General features: G+C 36.1%; 1 protein-coding gene and 1 non-coding gene across 5 annotated transcripts; one reads left to right on the top strand and one right to left on the bottom strand.

Moving 5' to 3' along the window:
• Positions 1-1193: 1193 nt before the first annotated feature.
• Positions 1194-1265, bottom strand: TRNAS-GGA (transfer RNA serine (anticodon GGA)). The gene has a single exon. It is a non-coding gene; the product is annotated as a tRNA-Ser (tRNA).
• A 5794-nt stretch (positions 1266-7059) lies between these two features.
• On the top strand, positions 7060-25373 carry LOC138701677 (AP-5 complex subunit mu-1-like). 4 transcript variants are annotated; one of them, XM_069828824.1, is made up of 10 exons: positions 7060-7096; positions 9592-9710; positions 10138-10333; positions 10573-10651; positions 13896-14021; positions 15705-15785; positions 17775-18047; positions 19644-19970; positions 21056-21152; positions 24259-25373. In XM_069828824.1, exons 2-10 carry the CDS (start codon positions 9626-9628, stop codon positions 24363-24365), a joined length of 1371 nt encoding a protein of 456 aa, XP_069684925.1. In that variant the 5' UTR covers positions 7060-7096; positions 9592-9625; the 3' UTR covers positions 24366-25373. The 4 variants fall into 4 exon arrangements, with proteins under 4 accessions (XP_069684925.1, XP_069684922.1, XP_069684923.1 ...); XM_069828821.1 differs by lacking the exon at positions 7060-7096 and adding an exon at positions 7145-7299; XM_069828822.1 differs by lacking the exon at positions 7060-7096 and adding an exon at positions 7178-7239.
• Positions 25374-26094: the final 721 nt, after the last annotated feature.

Raw genomic sequence — 26094 nt, 5'->3', positions numbered from 1 at the left:
TATTAAAATGGATTTGAGAGAGGTGGGATGTGATGCTACGGGCTGGATTAATTTACCTCAGGATAGGGACCGATGGTGGCTTATGTGAGGGCCGGTTTCTGTGAACGCCATTTATAAGTAAGTAGGCTAACAATTTAAACAAGGTGAATTTCTTTCTGTGCGATTTCACCAAACGGAATGTATCGAATACAAATTATACAAACGTACGTACCTATATGAATATATCATACGCTTGAAATATGACATTTTCTTATTTAGGTCTCATATGTGGATACGATTTAATAATTTAATTGTGCAATTTGTACCATAATTCATGTTGTGTAACTTTGTATCTTGAAATAAAATATGCGGTATTCCAATCCCTTTGTTAATGACAGAATTAATGTTGTCTTACTAAAACAAATGAAAAATATTTTACAATTAATAAAGGAAAATTATATGAAGTATGAAATAATTCTTATACTATGGAGCTTCGATGTAAAACAATAACGTGATGTACTAAAATTCTTTTCACCCAACCCAGGTATGGGACTATTGTTTGAAACTTGAGGTACTATTCCCAAATGAATAAGATTATTTATGCTACAGAAATATTATGCATAAAGTAAAGAAGCGAACTGTGAAAGAATCGCTGCGGTTCGCAGGCAGGTCTGCTTGGGCTCCGCGGGCTAGCGGTCTCGGTCTCTGTTGGGCTAGAGTTCATTGCCGCGAGTTCGAACTCTGAAGCAAGAGTTCACGAGGACCGCGGGTAGGCTAGTGGGCTTACTGCTGTACAGGTAGTCGGCTGGAGGACCACGGTTTACCCGTGCTCAACTCTTGGTCTACGAAGAAATTCTGTGAATCAAAGTTCACGTGTTCCAAGATGAAAGTGGAAGCAATATTGATGTTCACAGCTATGAACATGATGACTTCTCAACATTAGCTATTAATGTTCTCTTTCTTCTTGTGGTTCTACCGAATACAATTTAATTTTGTAGCTTATGATTTTCAAATACAGGTTAATGTTGTTATGTTTACAGTATGTTTGATATCTACCCACAATTTGTTTTAGTTACCGTTGCTTCAGGATGTAGACTACATTTTTAACAAGGTATCTGATATTTATTTTGATGTACCGAAGTACATATGATATTTCCATGCAGATATTCTGCTTTCTCAGATGATGAGAGAGAGATGGAACGGAGAAAAATTCTCTCCGGCGCCGGGATTTGAACCCGGGTTTTCAGCTCTCCGTGCTGATGCTTTAACCACTAAGCCACGCCGGATACAATCCCGACACCGTTGAGAATCGTCTCAGATTAAGCTCCATCTCTTGGGTTCCCTCTGGTGGCCGCCCTCTGCACTACGTCATAGATGTCTATGCACGCAGGACCGAAGTCCATACATGTGTAGAGGTGCACTCAGATGAGTGACTGGTTGGCCGGGGTCCGACGGTATGGGCGCCGTCTTTAAATCACAAAGTGATGGCCAACCAGTCACTCATCTGAGTGCACCTCTACACATGTATGGACTTCGGTCCTGCGTGCATAGACATCTATGACGTAGTGCAGAGGGCGGCCACCAGAGGGAACCCAAGAGATGGAGCTTAATCTGAGACGATTCTCAACGGTGTCGGGATTGTATCCGGCGTGGCTTAGTGGTTAAAGCATCAGCACGGAGAGCTGAAAACCCGGGTTCAAATCCCGGCGCCAGAGAGAATTTTTCTCCGTTCCATCTCTCTCTCATCAAGGTATCTGATGTTTACGTGTCGCGCGGATAACTGTAGAATCGCCGTTTGTACTCGTAATTCCGGACGATTTTTTCAATGTGTTCTAAAACGTCCGAAAGTTTGAATGATGTGTTCTAATGATTTTTTTTGAAAACGGATGTGCCACACTTCCACATAATTTATTAGTACTGTTCACTCTATTTGTCTCTTGGCCAGTCGACCTGGTTGGCGAGTTAATATAGCGCTGGCCTTCTATGCCCAAGGTTGCGGGTTCGATCCCGGGCCAGCTCGATATCACGTGTGCCTAAATGCGACAGGCTCATTTCAGTAGATTTACTGGCATGTAAAAGAACTCCTGCGGGACAAAATTCCGGCACATCCGACGAAGCTGATATAACCTCTGCAGTTGCGAGCGTCGTTAAATAAAACATAAGATTTTAACATTTCTTTTGTCCATAGACATTCCAAAGTGCGGGCGAAAATCTTGGAGCTAGCCCTCTTCAGTCTCTTGCATATGTTTTGTCAATGTATGCAAAAAGATCTTGGACATCATCTTCACAACTGTCTGCTATTTGGTCTAAATTATCTTCTAAATCTTTGAATGAAACAAGAGGAAAGATCAGAAGGCGACAAAAGCCAATGCGAATTATATTATTTATGAAATATTTTTGAAGTCTAAGATTCACTGCGTGACGCCAAATGTTTTAACGAAAAAGACATCCCTTTACCATACTATTTCGGAACGATCCTTGAGCGGCTTTTATTGCACTAATTTTGAATTCCACGAAGATTAATTGTAGCTTTAAGTCCAAGTTTATTCCTTGTGCTGTAATTTTCAAATGCTGGAATATACTTTCGTCTTTTCTAAGGAAAGTGCATATAGTCCACTGTATAACCGCAAAGATTTTTTAAAGCACAATTCCATTGACTATGTTTAACTGTAAAAATTGAGGAGATATTTTATTACTTACAGACATTAGGCAGCTAATAAAATGGACGTAGGTCCTAATGTAGAGTGGACGTTGTATCTGTGAACGAAAAGTTGTGGTTAAGTTGTTACTTATGGTAGTAACTACTGTATTTCTCCTCATCGTTGTCATCTTTTATTCTTATTGTCGTCCACATCAATATCACCCCAGCTCTGTCGTCTATTCCTTTACAAACGCTCAGTAAAGATACATTTTATATGCAATAGTAATGTTGCTTTTTAGCCTAGAATTGCATATTTTAAATTGCTTGAAAAGGAAATACAGATCATTAACATTAATTATAATTAACACAACTTGAAACTGAATTTTTATGTAGACACTTTTTTATTTGTGAATACAGTATTTCGTTCTAATAATAATTTAGCATACGTAATGTAAGTACCTTTCGCTCACTTTAAGTTACTGTGGAGGAAACTGTTTATGTGTTACTATCCGTACTACTGAATTTATACCAGAATTTACTGCTCTATATCGATAAGCTATACATTTGAGATAAGTGCAATGTGCTTTACTTTGCCCGCGGAGTAGGAGCTAATGACGATACAAGCCTGCATGATATTATGACATTAATCTCTGATGGCGTTGAACGATATGGAACGCAGAAGTACAAAAAAGTGGGTGCCAGACATTTTGGCAGGTGAATTTTGTTAATCTGAACTCCAGAGCGAGTTACTCACCGCTGTTATCTCTGTCGCAAGTAACCTGCAGCTGGAAAGGGTGGGATATAAAAATAAATATACAGGCCCGAGCACCAAAGACCTTTTATAGTTTAACCTAGACTCACTAGGAGCGCTGTTCCTCGACCCGAAATTGAACACTTTCGCGCATCGCAATCTTGAGGTCAAGAGATATGTGACTGCTCAGGTCGACTTTAGTTTTACTCAAATTACAAGCTTGGGGGTAAAAGGTGTTTGCTACAGTTAGAGTTAGGGCCTACTTCCATAGTTTTGCAACGTGTAGAGAATGGGAAAACAATTTAATAAAATCAACCGAATCATACTCGTTCTTTTATAGGCAATCTTGCGGGTCGCATTTAAAAGAAACTAGGAATATTAATATTTTCTTCAGTATATTTGCTAGGCTTCTTGTCACAGTCTAATAGATACAGTCACGCAACTCATACGTATAAATTATGCCAACATTTGACAGCTGGCGCGACAGTAGCCCTCTAGCGGCAGGCAAGTTAAAAGTGTGCACACGACATATGATAACACATCAGAAAACGGGTTTTGCGTAATTTATTTTATATTTTTATGCTATACAATAAGTGTATATGGTTCTTACTAATTCTATCTTAGAATCCTGGAAGAATTTCACACGCAGTTAATCTACAAGTTTCAGAAGCTGGGAATAAATGTAATTCTTTCTGCTCCTTACAACTGAATCATGGCCCTGATCACGTGTCATGGTTTGAAATAATATAATTGTTTGTACGTGGACGGTTAATTCAATTCATTCCTAAATATATTTATAAATCATTGGAACTCTATATTTCCTGTGAGAAGAGTCAAAATTGTAGGGCATATCTCGTAGGGTACATCGCGTGGTGAACTCCTCTCCCTATTTCCTGAGAAATTAACTATTTTCCATACCGCAAATTGGGGTAAACTCGGCCGCTGAGGTAAACTTAAAAATAAAAAAGGGGAAGATTTAAACCTTAATTTGACAGACATTGATTTATGAAGTTCATTATTTTTTCATGTTTTTATTATTATTTTGAGTCGCTATTAGTGCTGATATTATGGTTTAAAATTGTTATGGAAAGTTTACCGCATTTTACATTACATTTCCAGTTTTCACAAATAAGCTTAATTTTAACTTACCCTACCTATATGATGGCGGCCGGGTAGCTCAGTTGGTAGAGCAGCTGGCTACGGATTGGAAGGTCCGGAGTTCGATCCCAGGTGCTGACGGGATTTTTTCTTGTTGCCAAACTTTCAGAACGGCCCCGAGGTTCACTCAGCCTCCTATAAAATTGAGTACCGGGTCTTTCCCGGGGGTAAAAGGCGGTCAGAGCGTGGTGCCGACCATACCACCTCATTCTAGTGCCGAGGTCATGGAAAGCATGGGGCTCTACCTCCATGCCCCCCAAGTGCCTTCATGGCATGTTACGGGGATACCTTTACCTTTTTTTACCTATATAATACGTAATTTACATGCACTTACTGTTAATATGACGTAGGTGAGAACAAATGAATTGTTGAAAAAAATTGTAACTTCAATTAACTCAGAAAATGTAGGCCTAATTTTATTTTCAGAGCAGAAGTGGTGTAAGTCAAAAATGGGTCATGAGGGTTAAAGTAAACATTCTGTAAAATACAGCGCAAAGTAGCAGTTAATATTGAATTTATTTAAACTATTAGTAGTCAGTGAATAGCACGAAGGATATATTAATTGCTACTTTGCGCTGTATTTTACAGAATTTTTACTTTAAACCTCATTACCTAATTCTGCTCTGAACGGCTCAAATAATCACTGGTAATGTAAAATCAACACCAATAACAGTCATGCAAGTTATTACAGAAAGATTGCTTTTTATATTAAATTTAAAAAGGCCCTTTTATTTCTTGAGAACTTAATACGTCTGCCACACGTATCTACACCAACACATCAGAAATTTATCGACACAGTCTGGATTTATTCAAGAAGTGAATATTTTGCATAAGGATTATAATACGCCATGAATTCTTGAAAAAGTTAACACCATAATCCCTACTTGAATGCAATATAATATTCAACTTTTGAAAAATATAAAGAAAAAAGCACGAATACAAAAATTATGGAATTACTTGCATTAAAAACTGTAGATACATTATCCAAAATCGGAATGGTTACACATTTACACATATGATCTCTGCAAAAAAATAATATACTGTAACAGGTATTTACTTTGTTTTTATTTAAACTGTTCTTCCTGACATACAAATAGGTAACCGATAACTAATAAATGTTTTATAGAACACAATACGTAGGCTATCTACAACGTGGATTATTGGTTATGACTGAGTTATGATTTTCTCTTGGTCTTTAGGGAATCTGAAGAACGACAAATTCGGAGATTTAAACTTGTTACTGCAATTTTCGTCATTGCACACATTGCCTTTATTCCGACGCATGATTAAAACGTTATTATAACATCTCGCATCCCTTTAAAGCACGTGCTGGCTGTATCAACCCTATGACCAGTGCCTTGCCTGCCGCTTGGGCGCTAGTGTCGCGAATGTTGGCAAAAAAAGTGTTGAAGTTGCGCGACTGTAAGTTTTAGACTGTGCTTCTTGTCATACGTACATGACAATTTTGCTTAGGTTATTCCTTCTAGGAATAGCTCAAGTGTTTTGAATTTAGCGTACATAAAGTCTTTATTTTAGATTAAGTTACTAGCACATATTTGACGAATTACTAGGTTTTTCTACTTCAATTAACTGATTTATGCTAAGGAAATTTTGACACCTGGCGATGCAATTTAACTTATCGCCACGCCCACTTTGTTTTGGGCGCTTAAGTTAATGGCGGACGGTCGTTCACTTTTCTTCAAACATGGCGGCGCAATGGCCACTCTATATCTCACTCTTTCTAACTCGTTGCCAAATCCGAAGCCATGTATTGGTCGAAATTTATACGTCACAATCGATTATGATTACATCCAATAGAAGAACTCAAATTTCTCGAAATTGTGAATAATAAGTTATAACTCTGATTACGTATGAGCACAAACAGAAGATATGCTTAATTTTTGTTGTGTAATAAGACTTCTAGACCTAAAAACAATGTATGTAAAATGAATATGTCAGTGTGAGTACATCTAAAATTGAAACAAGAGCGTTTGAGAAATAGTGAGAAACTGCAACTTAATAGTTGGCAATTTCGATCACAGCATATTCGAATAAATGCGTCTATAGGTAGATAGATTCAAGGAAATAAAAAGTAGAGAGAAACCTAATGATTTCCCACGATTTGTGAGCATTAAAATTTTTCTCACTTAACTTAAAATTTTTGTACAAATTTTTTCCTCAAGTGGAAAATTTCCTACGGCTTAACAACATCCCTGGTGAGGGAAAAACATGACCCTCTTGTTTCGAATCAAGACCATCGAGAAAAAAACACACACACACACACACACACACACGTTACATGGTCGTCAACTGATGCATCATAAAAATGGTAATGGGAATTGATTTTGTACATAGGTATAGTAGAGAAATTTTAAAGCAGGTCATTGGTATCGCAATGCATAAAAAATGTAAACAAACATGACGTCATTATGTGACTACTGGGGCTGTATTGCCATTTTAGCGGTTTTCCCGCTAGATCTATCGTTTTTCAGAGTTACTTTAGCGGGTAAAATTTATGAAATTTGTATGCTCATATAGGATTTAGCGGTTTTTTAACACTCAAAGCGGTAAAATAATCTTATTTTTACATTGGCAATATAGCAATTTAGCGGTTTCTGCACTGTATCTTAGCGGATTTTTAAGAATCGAGTTGGCGACGCTGGAAGTCTGAAAATGAAATTTGGGCAGTGCCAGTGTATACAAAAATGAGGTTAAGAGCAATTTGGATTATATCTATACATAAAGAAACGTCTGAACCATTATTTTCACGGCAAGTTTGTAGTTCATATGCGACGTATTTAATAATGTTAATTTATGTAGCTAATATTTTTAACGATTAATGTCTCCATAGGAAACAGATCTTGGAATGAATTTCTTGAAAGTACGTAACAGTAATCAGGCCTCCATATCCATACAGATGTCGGAAAATGTATGAGCATCCTATGCGAAAGGATAAGCGGCAAACGTTAGCTGTGATGTGTGTACACGCGTACAGACTGTTATTGTGGTTCAGTGTCAGCCTAGATCATAGCGTGTCAGGAAAGTTTCATATTACTTGATTTATTTTATTTAACCTGATACGGCATTCTGCATGACGTGGTCAAATACGTCTATAGCTATAAGTATATAACGAGTCCGAAGACTGTGGACAAGGTTAGAGTGAGTTAGATGAGGGAATAGATGATAGGAAGCGGAGGACAGAAATTCTGAGTGGATTTGGCTGTAAGAGGGAATAGATAAGTGACGGAAAGTCGAGGACTGTGATAAGGGTTACGCCTGCAGCATATTGAAGGCAGCCCAGCGCAGTGCAGCAGGGGGGCAACCTACCCCTGTAAACAATAAGATACGGTTTGGTTGTGCGAGGGACACAGTTTCCTCTGCAGAGTTGGTGTGAAAGCAATCAAGCATGGAGCGATTAGTAGAAGTTGTAAGAGAATACTCAAGATTATGTGACACCGTTCATGAAGATTATATGAGAATGAAACTAACAGAAGAATTATAGAGCAACCAAGAACTGACAAATTCTAGAACAAATGACAACTATAACTAACATATAAAAATCACTAACATTAAACTCTAAAATAAAGAAAGTTGGTAATACATTCAACCAGGTGCACGTCTTCTATGAAATTACCAAATAATCTTTATACTTTAAAGCCTTACATTAATAAATCTGATTAGTGTAGTATGTTGCTAGTCAGCGATGTATGCAAGAGAGGGGGAAAGAAACTGGCTACACTATCTTATTATCTCCTGGCTTAGTTGTATCACGAGTGATGGCTTACTGGTGTCACTTAGGAGATGTCAACCTGTCTTCGGGCAGTTGACTAAACAACGCTAATACAGAAGCATGCTTTCTTCCAAAAACACCATGTGCTTGTCTCCTAAAATATACATGTAAATTCAGGGTGAAAAGGCTATACATTGTGGGGTGATGGTGATAGTATGGGCAGTTAAAAAAAAAAAAAAAATGTTATGTTTTATTTAACGACGCTCGCAACTGCAGAGGTTATATCAGCGTCACCGGATGTGTCGGAATTTTGTCTGCAGGAGTTCTTTTACATGCCAGTAAATCTACTGACATGAGCCTGTCGCATTTAAGCACACGTGATATCGAGCTGGCCCGGGATCGAACCCGCAACCTTGGGTATAGAAGGCCAGCGCTAAACCAACTCGCCAACCAGGTCGACAGTTTTAAAGGAAAAACATTTTGTCTTATTCTTAATGGTTTTCGAGAAACTATTTGAAAATAAAAAGCATGAGTCTTCTCCGCATAATTGCTTAAATTGATGCAGATGCAACCAGAATTACATTAAGTTGTATACCTACTATTGTCTTTGTCATGTTGGCCACTTGCATGTGTTATCATTTATCACAGTACTTGGAGGATATTCTTATGGCAACATGGACTGGTATGTACTTTCAACAAGATGGGGCTCTTACGCATTCCAGCTGGCCAGTGATTCATTACCTCAATGAAACCTATCCTGGACATTGGATTGGTCGCAGTGGTCATTTCTTGTCACACCATTGGATTATTATTTATGGAGTTGACTGAAAAACTAAGTTTACAAACGAAAAATGGAAACAAAGGAGCAATTCTTTGCCTGTATTTTAAATGCTCGTGATCACATTAAGGAATGTCCGAACCAGCTGAAATTAGCAACATGACATCTGGCTACACGAGCTGCAACATGTATTGAAGCTGACGATAGCATTTTTTAACATATTATGTAAAGAGAAATGGACAATTAAATACAACATACAGGTAACAATCTCTTAATTTACTATCATCTTCACTGTTTCCATTCCTCCTGGTTTCTGTTGGTTTCCTCCAAAACTGTTGAGAATAAGACATGTTTATATAACGGTTTTCCTTTAGAATCGCCCATATTATCACTCTCAATGTATGGCACTTTCCTCCTGAATCACTCTGTATAGCTCCTAAAATAAATACTCTGCAGATACCCTGAATTATAAAAATATTTTCTGCATGGGTGAGTCTATTGGCCCAATATACAGATTTTAACTGTCTATATAATTTAACTTTGTGTTATTATAGATGCTTCCCTACAGTTGAAGCTTGCTGCAAATCTATGTCAGGAGGTTCATATGTAGGTATACCACCAAATAAATCATTTGTGAACGCTCTACGCATGGAAGTCGGCCTTGCAGATGCAGGTAGGTCAGCAGAAATATTTAAATACAGTCGTACATAGTTCTTTTATCACCAAGGTTTTAGTAGTTTTAGCAGATTATAGCCATAATGTGAAAAAGGAAACAGTATTCAGTAGGAGACATTTCTGTATAAGACAATTTCGTCTATATTACCGATATAATTAATTAATCAATCAAATGCTTAGAACATTACATTTTCTCCATTTTTTCTAATGTAATTAAACATCGATGTTATAAACACTTTTCAAAAGTGCATGTAAGTTAATTGCTTCATTATACATGTTTTTTAGCTTGCTCAATGTTTTTCTTTTCAGATATTATTGAACTGCACTTGTCACTTTAACTTTACCCATCTTCGTCATTCTCATTACATAATTTTTCTAGGGAAAAAAATCCCCGTCATATTTTAATAAAACATTTTTTATTTCAGGGATATTCGTAGAATCTAGGGACAAAAGCAACAAACCTGCCTTGTATCCAACATTTGAAATAAATGTAACGGAGAACAAGAGACTATGGCCAATTGTTGTAATGGAGAATCGTGGCCTAATTTACTGTGCTTTGCCACTTATGCCACAGGAGGCATACACAAGCCAAAACAAATCAGATGTTTCACTTGCTGATTTGTAGGTGCACAAGTTTTGAAACAACTAAGTGAAGTAAATTCAAAATGCCTTGAATGTATTTGTAATATTCGATTCACTAATTTAACTTAAAAATAAAAAGAATAACCAAAAGTTAATCAAGGATTTCTTAAAATAATAGCAACAAGCATAATATCAACAGTAATTCAGTGATGACTGAATATTTGAATACGTAGGTTATTAGTGATGTAAAACTAGAGAGATATTTTACTTTGTTTCAGGCCAAGTGTGTCAACAGCAGTGGAAGCTATCCTTGGACTGTCACAATGTGTTTCCTTAACCTCCAGCATGACATCATTGGTAATAACTAAGTTCGGATAAAGTAGCTGTATCAGGATAGGCTGTATAGGATAGGGCCTTGACTTGCTTCAGACTAAGTAAACACTACTCCCTTCCACTGGCTAAAACTCTACCTGCTGGGAAGAGCACTCCCCACTCGCTAGCTAAAAAATCAGCCGATAAGAACTGAATACACATACATAGTCACTATTGTCGGTTGGGGGACACACGACAACTAGTTAATCTTTGTCAACAAAAAGCTCGGACCAAAGATGCCTATCTTGATACAGCTAATTTATCCAAACTTTACTAATAACAAGAAAGAAGATGTTGCAAATGTATTGGTAACTAATGCTGAGTTCTTGGCAATGAAGCCATTAACTCTCTTGCTCTTAGTATTTCTCACACACAGTGGGTTTAGAGGATGGGCTGGACATCACTGAAGATGATATGTTTCAAATGTAGAAGTCCTGGTGAGGTTTATAAAGCCAGTGCATTTGGGTCATTAAGTATTAAAAAGTATATTATGCCATTTCCATGTATTGTGGATCCCTATCACCACTATACGGCACGTCCTCAGATTGCGGATAGAGGAGACGGCCTCCAGATCTGGAGGATAGCTGCAAATACGAGGGTCATACTGGAAGTCATGAGCAATCCATTGTTATAAATCTTAATTTTTATTTTTTAGACAATCCAGGTACATCATCTTAATCTACAGACTTTCCTGTCACTTTTCAACATAGTCTCCATTTCTTTGCACACATTTTTCCCCGCCGTTCTGTAAGTTTGAAAATTCTCTTCCTGTAGAAGTCCGTTTCTCTTCCCGAAGACACTGACACACTGCTTTCCGGATATTCTCCAGCATCTCGTAGCATTGGCCTCGCAGCTGCTCCTTTACAGAACTGAAAAGATTGTAGTCGGAGGGTGCCAAGTCGGGACTGTAGGGAGTTGCGGAAGAGTTTCCCACCCAAATGTTCTGATTTTTTCCACAGTGACACAATCAGTATGAGGCCACGCATTATCATGTTGCAGGATGATCTTTCCAGGGCATTTCTCGCGCAATGCACGATGGAGCTTCAAAACTGTCTGAATATAGCAGACAGCATTTATGGTCTGTCCAGGTTCAAGAAATTCAACCAAAATGCATCCCAAAACTCATCAACTCTTTCCTTGTTGCATTCTGTGGAGGTAGTTCGAGAGTGACCACTACGAGGCTCATCTTGGATGCTCTCGTTCCCATCTCAAAATGTTTCACCCATCTCCTAACACTGCTGGAGCCCATGCACACATCTCCGTATGCACGCTGAAGTTTGAGATGGATTTCAGCAGCAGATTTTTGTTCTTTAACAAGGAATTTAATGACAGCATGTTGTCGAACAAACCATAGTTGTCGACCATTTTGCAAACATTGCCTGTGGTCACATGATAGAAGTTAATGACGTCACAGTGTCAATACATAGTGTAAAGTCTGTAGATTATGATCATATAATCGTTTTTGTTACATTCTTGAAATTGGAATTATAGCTCATGACTAGACTTCGTTGAATTGCCACACGCAGCATGCAATCAGGTTGCCGATGTACGGTAGTATAGAGGAGGTGAGCGACCGCCCGGTCTCGTAGTATAAGCAGTTCATGTTAAGAGTTGTGACCAGTCCAAATAGATAGAGCAGCTACAGCTAATGTATACCTATGTAAGCACTTGTTTTTGCATTACTGTGGTTGGAATAGTCAAAGCTTAACATTTGTTCAGTGCAGACAACAATTCAATCAAACATACTACAATAAGAGTGTTGCTGTTACAAACAATTGCCCCTGGAATACCCTTACCCCCACAACCAGTCTTGACCCGTTGGAAAACGTGGTTGGATTCTGTTAATTATTATGCAGAATATTACGGCAAAATAATGGAGGTAATTGATGCATTGGACAGCACAGACAGTTCCGCTGTTGCAGCTGTAAAATCATTGCCTTCTGAACAGCTATTGGAAGATATTCTGTTCATTGATTCTAATTTTAAAATCGTGTCCAAAAGAATCACCCTGTTAGAATCGTCTAAACTACAACTCTCAGAAGCCCTTAATATAGTGGATAAAGTATCACAAACCGTTATCCAAAATAACACTTCACTAATTTCAGAAAGAGTGAAATGTAAGTTGAGAAACATTATTGCTAAAAATTCTGCCTATTCACAATTTCGTATTATAAATTATGTACTATCAGGTCACGACAAGACGTCTGAAGTTGGTGTACTAAAAAGTAGTAACTTTCTGTTCTTCAAATATACATGTATTACATCGTGTGATGTTGAACATACATTTCCCAATATAAAAACTGTTTAAGTGACCATCGGAGTAGATTGCTTTGTAGTCACTCAAAATGTACGTAACTCTTCACTGCAATGCACACATTCAAGAATGATACAAGTACCTTACATTAAATTTTAAGAGTTAATAAATCTCACTATAATAGTGTATTTACATGTTTATACATTTCCTACTTCAGTGATCATTAATTATATTTCTTGAATGCAGGATACAGGTTTTATTGTAACCTCAGTACACTGCTCAGTGTTTACATCAGAGGCATACTCCATCCTTTGCACGCCCCCTTCTCATACAGTCTATACCGCGTGAGCAGGAAACCTTGCGATTCTCGTGGCAATTCCACGAAGTCTACTCATGACTTTCAGTACGACCCTCTATATATTGAATAAGCAGTCATGAACAGCCGATAAGGGATGATCCTCCAGCCTGGGGGTTGGACGAAGGTCTAACAACCTATTACCGTAAAAAAGAGCTTGTTACGAAACCAACATAAGCCTCGAAATGGGAATGATTCTTTGGTGCAATCACACCAAAGGAATAAGGGATGAAGTTACAGGAGAATGGAGAAAGTTACACAACGCAAAACTGCACATGTTGTATTCTTCACGTAACATAATTAGGAACATTAAATCCAGACGTTTGAGATGGGCAGGGCATTTAGCACATATGGATGAATCCAGAAATGCATATAGTGTGTTAGTTGGGAGACCTGAGGGAAAGAGACCTTTGGGGAGGCCGAGGCATAGATAATATTAAAATGGATTTGATGGAGTTAGGATATGCTAAGGACTAGATTAATCTTGCTCAGGATAGGGACCGATGGCAGACTTATGTGAGGGCAGCAATAAACCTCCGGGTTCTCTAAAAGCCATTTGTAAGCAAGTATATTATGGCATTTACTTTCTTCTTTCTGAAGTTTCTATGTTGTTTGTACAGACTCCAGCACTAACAATGCAGCTTCACCAGTTTGTAAACACGTGTATGCCTTTTGGAAATGTCATGTGTACAAATCCAGCCCTCACAACACAGCTCATCAATCCAACGGGTAAAGGAAAGGCAAAGGTATATAGCTATATTTTGTTTTATAGTTTCTTTTATTACTGAAGTAAATTTCTTTGGTACTCATCTAGCTAAGAGTCCTCTTGAGTCACAAATTGGAATTTATAATGAGGAAGAGAAACGGACTGAATAATCAGAATTTCTGTTATCACTACACAATTATTCGATTCAGATGTACCGGTCTTCTTAGACTTCATAAAGTCCTTCCTTCCCCATTTTTTTTTTTAATTTTTCAAAGTAATTCTGTTGTGATATTTATGGTTTTATCGAAAAGGGACATGTTAGTTACTATTACGAAAGTATAAGATAAATATTTAAATTTGGATTTTAAATGAAAGAGGTGCACAGAATCATGTAATAAGATAAAAATGAGGTAGAAAACTCGATGAAGTAAGACCTTACAAAAGAAATGCGCAGAATATTAGCAGTAATTGGGCAGTAATAGATTCCCAAAATTTTTCTAGCAAATCAAAAGCAGGAGAGAGACATTATACGATTTAGACAGAAATGGTGCACCAAACAATACTTGAAAGACGTCATATTAATAATATATGCATTGCATAATTGTTATAATGTATTTACAGTAAAAACTCTGTTAACTGAAAACTGGTTTAACTGAAACATGTTAGTCGTATAACTGAATTTTTGTAAATAAATTAAAAAGTTATGCTATATACTGTATTTATGAAATACAAAATTTGTGTATGATACACTCAATTATTTTTAATTTCAACAATTTATGGGCAAAAAAGTAGCAGTTCTGAAAACAAGTAGTTGTTACTAAGCAGGTCAAAAGAATATGTGCGAGAACAACAACATGTCCTATTGTTTATCCAAACCGGCTAAACCCACTCCTAGCAATAAGCACACGTGACACTTCTGCCAGAAAAAGATGCGAACAAAAAACCCAAAAGAAAATTTCGGACTTTTTCTTAAAGAAGTACTGAAGAATCGTATTTAGAATTGGTAATACTGTACTTACTGTATCCATTGTATAAAATTTTTTTAATACACATGATGCTTTCGTGTACACACATTATGAGTCAGTTTCTAACCTCTTAATTCTAAAAAATGAATTACATTTATTATCGGAAATTGCAGTCAGCCCTCTTTATTTCAGTTAACAGAGGTTTTACTGTACGTGAAATATAGCTAGAGACAGTGCCCTCCCCCGCACCCCTCTACAAAGACACACATGTATTTATATGTATTAAAGTTTTAAAGTCAATTCATTAATATCACTGTGTAGAAGCAAGAGAGATTACTGCACGATGAAATTCCTAAGTGAAAAACACCCTTATTGAACAAGAAATGGTCATATTAATGCTACCATCTTAAATGAAACAAGGAATTTGCAAGAAGTTACTAGAACTCATCATTTTGAAGACAAGAACAACACCATTATCAAAATTCTTTGGATTTCTGAAATAATAGATTCACATAAGAGATTTTGTTCTTCATTTTTAATAGTTAGTCTCTTTGTGATGTTATGCAATCTCCATGTATATATTCCGTAAATTGGACTTACTTAAAACAATGATTAATTTATATGGAGGGTTTTAAATTGTGTAAATTATTAAAGAACAACATTATATATAAGAAACGGTCGAGAACAAGGTGAAATCATATGCTGTATATCAACATTTATTTTCATGAAAAACTTTCAAACTTATTTTGAAATTGCAGCAACCATTTTGGAATCCTGGACCACATAAAGGAAAATCACAAGTTGTTATTCATATCAAAGAAGAAATAAGATGTATGCAGGTAAAATTTTGTGGATTATTTCTTTATATTTTATAAATAATGTTCCAGGAGGAACAATTAGCTGATATTTTGTGTTAGGTTCTTTTGTACTGGTATGTTATAAATCTATGCTAAAAAATACTATTTTTTTTCGCTATCTGACCTTCCGAGGCTTGCCTATAGACACAGAATAACACACAATTTACAATAATGGTTACTTCTCTTTTGAAAAAAGTGTTGTTGATTTTAATCCCCGGTGAAAATACATCATTGTTAGCTGGGTTTGAAGTCAGGAACTTTAAATTTAATAGTTTTCATTTATCCATAATGATAATAGATTTCTGTTTGTAGGGTCCTTGATGATTTACAACAAATATAACAAAAATAAATTGAATAACTTCGACCATGAAAAATTAGAATACTTAACACCAAAGAAATGAGGAAATACGAAATGATTAAAATATTATGAATATAAATTATAGAATACGTCTTCTTGAAATACAAAATATGGAATTGAATTATTTAAAAGAAAAATGTGTAAATACGTACATGATAATTTATACTTTGAATGAGTATTTTAATATTGATATTGCTTTATAACTTTATATTTGTCGATTACGTTTGTTTCTATATGATTTGTACTTATTACCGAAGTTTATGGTATTAATTACTAAATGCTTAATAAATAAATTGAATTGTTCCGGAAGTTTTGAAAACAAGAAAAATCCCCCACTATCCAGAATCTACCAGACTGTAACCAGTTACTCTACTAACTGAGATACCCGGCTGCCTTCATTTTTATATAGTTTACACAAAATGACCACTTTTTATCTCGAACAGAGTCATTCTTGTTGGTCTGTTTCTTATTCGTGGGTTCAGACATGGCATAGGTTAATGGATTTTTAAGGACAGTAAAAATCCATAGTACGGGTTCCTTCCTTCAGAAGGGAAGGAAAGTTAGGGGTCCATCATAAAGATTTATGACATGTCAAAGAACCCTGTCCCCGAACTGAAGGACTCAAGGTAAAGTTTACAGACAATCTGTTGTCCACGTCAGAATTTCAGATACTGCAATAGGCCCATATCAATGGCGTCTGCAACTCATCTCAGAGAAGAACAAATTAATATTGTGGTTTGAAGCATTTGGTGGAGTCTTAAAATTTGGGATGAGGAATAGGAGGTGAAGGATCAAGTATAGTCATCCATAGGTATTTACCATGAAAGTAGTTACCAACACGGAAGGTTATTTCGTTTTACAAATTTTTTTAAACATATCAGAGGTGGAAAGAGAAAGGAGTTGCTGACTGCATTAGTATGGCCTAATAAAATTGGAAAAAGGTTTCTTTTTCAGTAGCAGGGTCTTTCCCATTATTCACCCAGACTCTATGGCTTATTGTATTGTATTGTATTTATTTACATTCTGTAGTGTTCGTACATCGTTTCACAGCTAGAATATGGAATATGTCAAATGAGAAAAAAAAAAAAGATAGAAAATCTTAATAGTATTATAAAGTCTTAATTATAGTCACAGTCTAGTTAAAATATATATTCAGGAAGCATTGTTGAATGTCTTAAATTCACCTACAGAATAGAAGGCGTGAGAAATTAGATGCTTCTTTAATTTGGCTCTAAATAATCTTATGTTTTGAGTTTAATTTTTTATATTCATAGGGAGGCTATTAAAAATTTGTACTGCCATATAACGCACTCCTTTTTGATAGCATGATAGACTTATAAGTCCATCATGTTAGCACTGGACCACCATGGTGGTTAAATGAAAAAATAAATTGCTATTAACGTTATTTAGGTATTTTTTGGCATTATAGAACATATATTTGCACCTCAGTAAATCATTAAAGTTGTATTTACAGTTAAGGCAAACACAAATTCAGGATAGATTTTTTTATTTAAGTAAAACCTGATAAAACTGAAAGCAATGCAGTTTTGTGTAAGATGAGAAGTAAAACTTAGCACTTGATGTGCATTAGCAAGAAATCTTTGTGTTTCCAGTTCAGTCACAGTGAGGTGCAGGATGTGTTAGAAGTATACGGATCTGTGATCTGCAAGGTGGAGGTTGAAGGTACAGCCCCAGAGATCTGTGTGAACCTCACTCAACCGGGTAGTGATGGCAGAGGTCTGGCAGTGAGTCCTGAAGTGTCCAATGTAGAGAATACCGCAGTGTCTTCAAGACTACGCTTTCGACCTTGTAATAGCCAGCCACTCTGCCACTACAGTCTGCCACATCTCACTGAACCACCGATACATGGGGCATTCAAACTCACAGTGCGTATTCACTAGAGTGTCGATCTCTGACATTTATTCGTTGTAAAACATGTATGGGTTATAAAGTGGACCATTTAAGTTGATACTGTACAATATCTCCAAAACTAAGCATTGTAGAAATAAATGTCTTGAATAAAGTTGCTTTATATTATGGGGGAAAGTAAATGCCATTTGTCGTGTTTTATTTGGAGGACATTGTGATGGTTATTTTAGGTCAATTTAATTTTTTTAAATAGGAACCTACATTTTTTATGTTGTTTTCTCATTCCTCATAAAAAAAAAAACTAAACAACTATTGTATGAAGCACTTTGCAATTGTTCTTACACCAGCCTCATGGTCTAGTGGTCAGAGCTTCTGGCTATAGTTCATGAGGTCCCGGGTTCGATTCCCGGTTAGAACACAGGAATTTTTCCTTAAAGGGGATTATTCCTGTGTTCGTCCATGGTCTGGAATTTAGGTTAAGTTTAGATTTAAGACCTCTCCTGGCACCACATTATCATAATCATCCTATCATATCATCGGGGTAATGTAACTCCGCCTTCCAGGCGCCCCAACCTCAGAAGTGGCTTACAACTAAGCCAAGGCCAGGAGAGAAGACCAGAAATGTCGAAAAGACAACCTGGTGGCATTGGATTAAAAAAAATATTTCTTTATTGTTCCTTTTACGATGCTTTATCAACTTTGATGGTCTGTGTCACAAAAGATTTGATAGAAAAGCCGAGAAACAACTGCTCTACCCAATATTTACACTTTAGCTTCGCCACTGGTGAACAGTTTAACATTTTACTTGTATCAAAATTTTCACGTGCCCCTGATTTTTAGTATGAATTTGTTTCTCAAAAATGCGTAGTACTTGTGCTGTCTATCTGTATTTCGTTATTTTAAACTTGTGAAACAAAAATGTATTTCTCAGTATACATAAATGAAAATCAAGTTCAAGATAATGCGAAAGGAATAGCTATTACTTGAATTCATACTTCGAATCAAAATTTTAATTGTCATAAATGTGAGGGAAGATTTCTTATTTTGCCTGTCCATTTCACACGCTCCATCCTCCTCCATATCCACATTTCAAATGCTTCGCAGTTTCTTTTCACTTTCTGTTTCTGTCCTGTACAAAGCCACATTCCACACGAAGCACTTCAATAGTCTCTTAGTTTTTTCTCCAGAGGTCTGCAGATGATGCTTCTTTTTCTATTACAATCTTCCTTTGTCATTGGTATGTACCTTTCGGCTTCCTAGCAGCAGCTCATGTTACTGCTTATAGTAATAAAATAACAATGTAGGCCTATAATTTGAAAGTAACTAAGTACAGTATTATACCAATAAATTATTGTAAAATAATGAGCATAATGAAGCAGGCCTATAATTTTTAAAAAGACAAAGCATAAATCTTCTTGCTCTAAATATCAATGTTTAAATATTGGGGAAAAGACAGAGATTCCAGGATCTCAATATTGCAAAGCTGTCATATGACTGTTTGTTAATCTACATACATTCATTATGGTTTTCACTGCCTCCAGATGTAATCATCTTAGAGAATGAGATATACTGAATGTGCTATCAATTTTTGACACAGAGCATTACACTTGTAGGTAAACAACAACTTGGCAACAGTGCACATGCAGTTACAGCTGCAGACAGGCATGAAGAACCAGTTCCAACAGCTGGAGGTGCACATTCCATTCTCTGGACTCCAGGTTATGAGCGTGAAGCCGAGTCCATCAGTCGGCTCAGTGTCAGTGCAGGCTGACAACCTGCTAGTGTGGAACGTGGGCAGTAAGTTTCCTACCAAGACACTGACTGCCACACTCAACGCCATTTGCAAACTACGCAAGTTACAGAAGAAGACAGACAAACAGCAAACTGATACCACTGATACTCTGCCTAGCTGGGAGCGCAGCCTCAACTCCTGTGCACTGGTAAATTAACTGAGATGTCACCTAAATTCAATTAGTAGTTCAATTAACTGACACCTTTTACCAGAGAGGACCAGGTTCGATTACAGATGACTGTATGGTGGTTGGTTTCCAACGCTGAACATTATGTCATTGGCCTTCCTTGACTTCATGCACAATATTTGTTTAAAAATTATATTTTTATCCTACAGCGTTGCTATTTTCACAGAATGTAGATATATCCTTTAGGAACAAACTGTCACTTCCACATAATCCCCGTCCCTTTCAACTGCCTTGTGCCACCGTGGAACGAGGGCCTGTATACTTGCATAGTAAAAGTCTGGACAACACGTCTGAGCCACTCTTTAGCAGCATGCACGAGGGAGTCATCATCTTCAAACCTCATTCCGCGAAGGGATTCCTTCCTTCAGTTTACCAAAGAGATGGTAATCGCATGGTCCAGATCAGGACTGTAAGTCGGATGTTTCAGTGTTGTCCATCCAAGTTTTCTGATCTGGTCTGTGATCTTTTCATCTCCTGTCACAATTCTTGCAAGAAAGTCATCTCCATCATACTCATACTGGTCCAAAAGTTTGCTGCACACTGTTTCTCGGGTTTCTTTGTGGGCTTCTGTCAACATCCTTGGAACCCACCTGGCACAAACCTTTTTTAACCCCAACTGTTTCAATATTCTGCACACACTTGCTTCTCCTATTCCAACTTGGAGTGACAATTCTTTCACTGTTACACGTTTGTCAGCCACAACCATGTTGTTAGCATGCTGCACATTGTCAGGACTTCGTGCAATGCAAGGTCTGCCGCTGTGAGGAGTATCCCAAATATTGGCATGCTCTCTTTTACCAGGGCCTAACGCAATTCTCAAGCAAAGTATGGGGCCTCTTGATAGATAGAATTTGAAATTTAATTTTCAGAACATGAGAAATATTGGATTTAAAATATTTGTTACAGTGACATAACCGTCATCATATTAGGAAATAACCTTCTTTTATGGTGTAAAATTTTGCAGTTTATAAATATTTTAATTACTAACAAAATGTAGCGTTAAACAAATAATTCTGGTCCATATAACACAGATTTCATTGTTTTAGGTACATTTCAAGGTGGCAGATCACACCTATAGCAACACAAGAATAGATCCACAATCCATAATCATTTCAACAGCTAATAAAGTTCGCTGTTCCATTAGTAAGTACAAAATCTACAGTTGAATGAAAACAATTACATTTACAACTCAGTGGTGCATAAAAGTGACTTATTTGAAATTATCTAAGCGTTGATCTGCTAATGTAAGGGCATACTTTAAAAGTGTAATAGCTAAGGATCTAGCTTCCCATGCTGCAGACCTGGGTTAAAATTATAAATTAAGTTTGTGGTAAATAAAGATTGTGTATGGATAGGTTTTCCATGGATACTTCCATTTCTTCTACCATAATATTCGACCATTTATTAATCATCATCCAATACAGGAGCATATCGATGCTGCGAACTGCAGTGATCTAATTTTGGTACATTGCTTATAGAATGGTAGCTTGCGTAAAGATTATTAGTTAAGAAATTTAGGCCCACCAGCTATTAAATACAAGAAAAAAAGAAAGAAAATATGTTAATGTATTCCTACAAAGATTACACCTCTAACAAAAAACTGCCAAATAATAATGAATTTCCATGATCTTTAATTGTGGGTGGAAGATGAACAAGACCACGCACACTTAAGACCATAATATTGACCCATTGTGCTACTTCCTAAATATAGATGCGGGTGAGAAATAGCCGGTGAATTCTGCATGGAGCAATCTCGTTCAGAAAGAGGACTTTCTTTTTTCCAAGCATAACTCACATTATCTTGAGATAGTAATGTGCTGGATGATGATTATGGTAGAGCTGTGGTGATAGATATGACAGTAGCAGTACTGTCTGCTTGTACAGAGTTACTACGAATGATCTTTCGAGTTCTAAACATATGTAACTTATGTTTAATGAAATTCTCATAAATAAAATTGATGCCAATAGAAAGAAAAACTCTCAAAGTTTTAGTACCTTACCTCACAGAATTCAATGTGAGCCCCCAGGTAACTCAGCACACATTTCGAATGCTGTTTGATTTTAACCATTAAACAAGTAAATTAAATTGAAAACAATAATTAACACAACTATTATTTATTTATTTAATTTTTATGTATTGTTTTAATATATTTATTTTAAGATTGTTTAATTATCTATTTAATAATTATGCCAATATCAGTAAAATTTTAATGTACCACACGAGATATTTTAAATATATAGTCTTATTATTTTTTCATGACCAGCCTCATGGTCTAGTGGCCAGAGCTTCTGGCTATAGTTCATGAGGTCCCGGGTTCGATTCCCGGTTAGAGCACAGGAATTTTTCCTTAAAAAAGGGGATTATTCCAGTATTCGTCCATGGTCTGGAATTTAGGTTAAGTTTAGATTTAAGACCTCTCCTGGCACTACATTATCATAATCATCCTAACACATCATCGGGGTAATGTAACTCCGCCTTCCAGGCGCCCCAACTTCAGAAGTGGGTTACAACTAAGCCACGGCCAGGAGAGAAGACCAGAAATGTCGAAAGACAACCTGGTGGCATTGGATAAAAAAAAAATATATCGTTGTTGTTCCTGCAATAACTCCTATGTGATATATTTATCGATTTTCAGCTTTTTGCTCTATTAAATAACTTAAATAGTGATACAGCAAAATAATAAAATCTCCTATTCTATATCCATATGGTCGAAAACGCACGGACTTAATTTAAATACAAGTAAATCGCAGGCAATCTTAATAGAACATCAAAGATCGAAGTGTGACAAACAAAATTTGCCACCGATAATTGTAAATAATACTACTATTCCATACAGTACGACTGTGAAGAACCTTGGTATTTATATGGATTGTCACCTGGAATGGAATGAACAAGTGAATCACACTTCCAAAAAAATATTTTCCATTATTCACTCATTAAAGCGACTGAAGAACTTTCTTCCTGATAAATTAAAATTAATCCTTGTACAAACACTCGTGATGCCACACTTTGACTACTGTGATATTATATTAAGTAACCTAAATGCAAATTTGAGCAACAGGCTACAACGTGTGCATAATGCGTGCGTCCGTTATATTTGTAATATTCGTAAGTATGATCATGTTTCCCCGTCTTTCCAAACTCTGTCTTGGCTAAGGCTAAGCGATCGACGAGCCCTGCATTCTCTTGTTCTCTTATTTCAAATTCTGCGCACCGCTACCCCAATATATTTGGCTTCTCGTTTTCAAAATATATCCGCATATCATCAGCTAAGTACAAGATCTCATTATAACAATTTACTCATTATACCCTACCACAAGACATCTTTATATTCTTCATCCTATACAGTTTCAGTTGCTAGAAATTGGAACTTGCTTCCGAGTGATATAAGGGGTTGTTGGACAACAGCTTCATTTAGGTCAAAATTACATAAATTCTTACTTAACAGATGAATTGCTGATTAATATTTGTTACTTATAATGAAACTAACATCTGTCCATTCTTATTATTATCTTTAATTTCTCTAAATAGATTTACAAAACCTCTAATGGCAATTACATTAATATTCTCATTATAGAAATAGAAATATATATATTCTCCCTGTAACATAGTCCTAGTAAGCTTATATTAAATTAATTTTCATCATTTTACTAGCTATCTCAAATATTAAATTAATTATAATTCATTGAATTAAATTAGCTCATAAATTAAGTTACTACTTTACCTTATAGATTTATCTAAATTTAAATAAATGTGTAGTGAAGATTATTGCTGGAGAACCTTTTAAGTGTAGTGAAAATATTTGTAATTTAAATTTATGTATTGTATTGATTAAGGCTGGTTGAGTGGAAGAGAAGGCCTTATGGCCTTAACTCTGCCAGCGAAAATAAAACATTATTATTATTATTATTATTATTATTATTATTATTATTATTATTATATGTAATTATATTTCTTTCTTTCGAAAATGTAAGAATTCACAATTCCCTATATATGGCTGCCATAGGGTGAATTAATGTTTTTTCCTCCTACTGGAAAATTGTATATCTTGCACATAGGAGTTATTGCAGGAACAACGATGATATGCTTGAAGATGCCTAAATAGGCGAAAACAATAGCAATATATTATTAACTTCAATGAATTATTTATATGTATAAATATTTGTTGTTGTTTTTTTAAATACTCATAAGTCATTTTGGCTGAAACTCGTTCAATAAATATTCTTATATCTTTTTTTATGTTCACAGCATCTGAGTGTGTGTCTGGTCAGTACAAGATCTGGAATAGTGAAGGAGAGGTACCCATCACTGCTGAAATGCCAGTTCAGGAGCTACAAGATCTGTTTGTTCAATAGTGATTTTATAGACTCACTCTATGGACGAATTTTCAAATCACTCACTCTCTTTGCTTTGTACGATCATAAACTTATTTTTGTTATGCATATATAGTAACTATAAATAATTAATTTATAATAATGGTTTCCTATATTGTTTTTTGTGCTCTTCAAAGACACATCGCATTCCATTTTTTAAGTTTGTTTGCTATTTTATCAGAAGCCTTTACAGATTCATGAGATGTTCTGCATAAAATGTTTGCAATTTGAGTCGAGACCTGACTTTCAACATCTGCATTTGACTAGTTATTTTGTCTAGTCAGAGATGTTCTACATATTATAACTCTACTATTTTGCAAAGGAAGGTATACTAAACATTTTTAAGCATTATTGTCTGTTAAAACTCCATTCCTCTTAGCCATGCTTGAACCCAAGAACTTTCAATCCAATGACAAGCATGGTAATCACTTGTTTTAATTACATTTATTAAATTACAGTAATTACTAATATACATTTTTTTTAAGTTCTATGAAGGCAGTGATATATGTACATAAGTGATATTTTTTGCGGACATTATGGAGGATGAAGGAGAGAAAAAGAGTTGCCAAAGATATTTAACACATGAAACAGTAAAAGAAGATCGAACATGTGTTGTATAAAATTTTGTAAAGTTTTATATTTGACATGGTTAGTTTTCAATTTTATGTACCGCAGAAAGCAGTAAAAAGCAATAAGTGTTGTAATTTATTTTAGATATACTGTTTAAATATGTTTTTACTTTGTGAAATAAATATCTTATTACCAAAACATTACTCGACTGATTTCAAAATCTTTTGGGGAATTATTACACAATTGGGAGAATGGATTTAAAAAAAGAAAGTCTCGAAATTTTCTTAAGATACAGGCAGTTTGATAAAAATTCATGTTTCTTTAGCACATAAATTTCATGAATGATCAAGAACATTTCTTTAAAGGCGTGTTTATGTTATTAATTTTTGTTAGTGTGTTCTAAACCAGTGGTATTCAATCTTTTTTGCTAGCATACACCCAAAATACATTTTTTTTTACCTTCGTACTCTCAAATTGCATTGGAGTTATATAAGAAATAACAAAAGACTATGACTGATGTTATATGCAAAATAAATTATTACTATATTTATTATTATAACGTGGCCAGTCGAAGTGGTGTGCAATTTGAAAATGGGTCACAGTTCTGTCATCTATCCACATTAGGCAGAACCCGAATCACGCAAGTGAAGTTGGTAAGCATTGGAAACACATACACACATATTTATTATTATTGGTGGTGGTGGTGGTTGATGCAATAATGTAATTAATTATATAAACTGTTACTGAAGCAAGGAAAAACAACAGTTAATATTGTACAAGAAAATGTGTAAATTGCTGTAATTATTAACAAGTATAATAAAATATGTCCCGTGCTGTGGCATCGTGGTCTAAGGCATCCTGCCTAGGACTCACGTTACGGAATGCGCACTGGTTTGAGTCCTCATGGGGGAAGAAATTTTCTCATGAAATTTCGGCCAGTGTATGTGACCGGTGCCCACCCAGCATCGTGATGCACTCGGGGAGCTATGATAGGTAGTGAAATCTGGTTGCGAATGCCAGCTATAACGGCTGAGGGGATCATCGTGCTAACCACACGATACCTCCATTCTGATTGGATGATCGTCCACCTCTGCTTCGACATGTGGGCGTGAGGCCAGCAGCCGGCTGGTCGGTCTAGGCC

Source organism: Periplaneta americana, chromosome 6 (assembly GCF_040183065.1).
Source record: "Periplaneta americana isolate PAMFEO1 chromosome 6, P.americana_PAMFEO1_priV1, whole genome shotgun sequence".
NCBI lineage: Eukaryota > Metazoa > Arthropoda > Insecta > Blattodea > Blattidae > Periplaneta > Periplaneta americana.
This window is presented reverse-complemented; position numbering and strand designations above follow the sequence as displayed.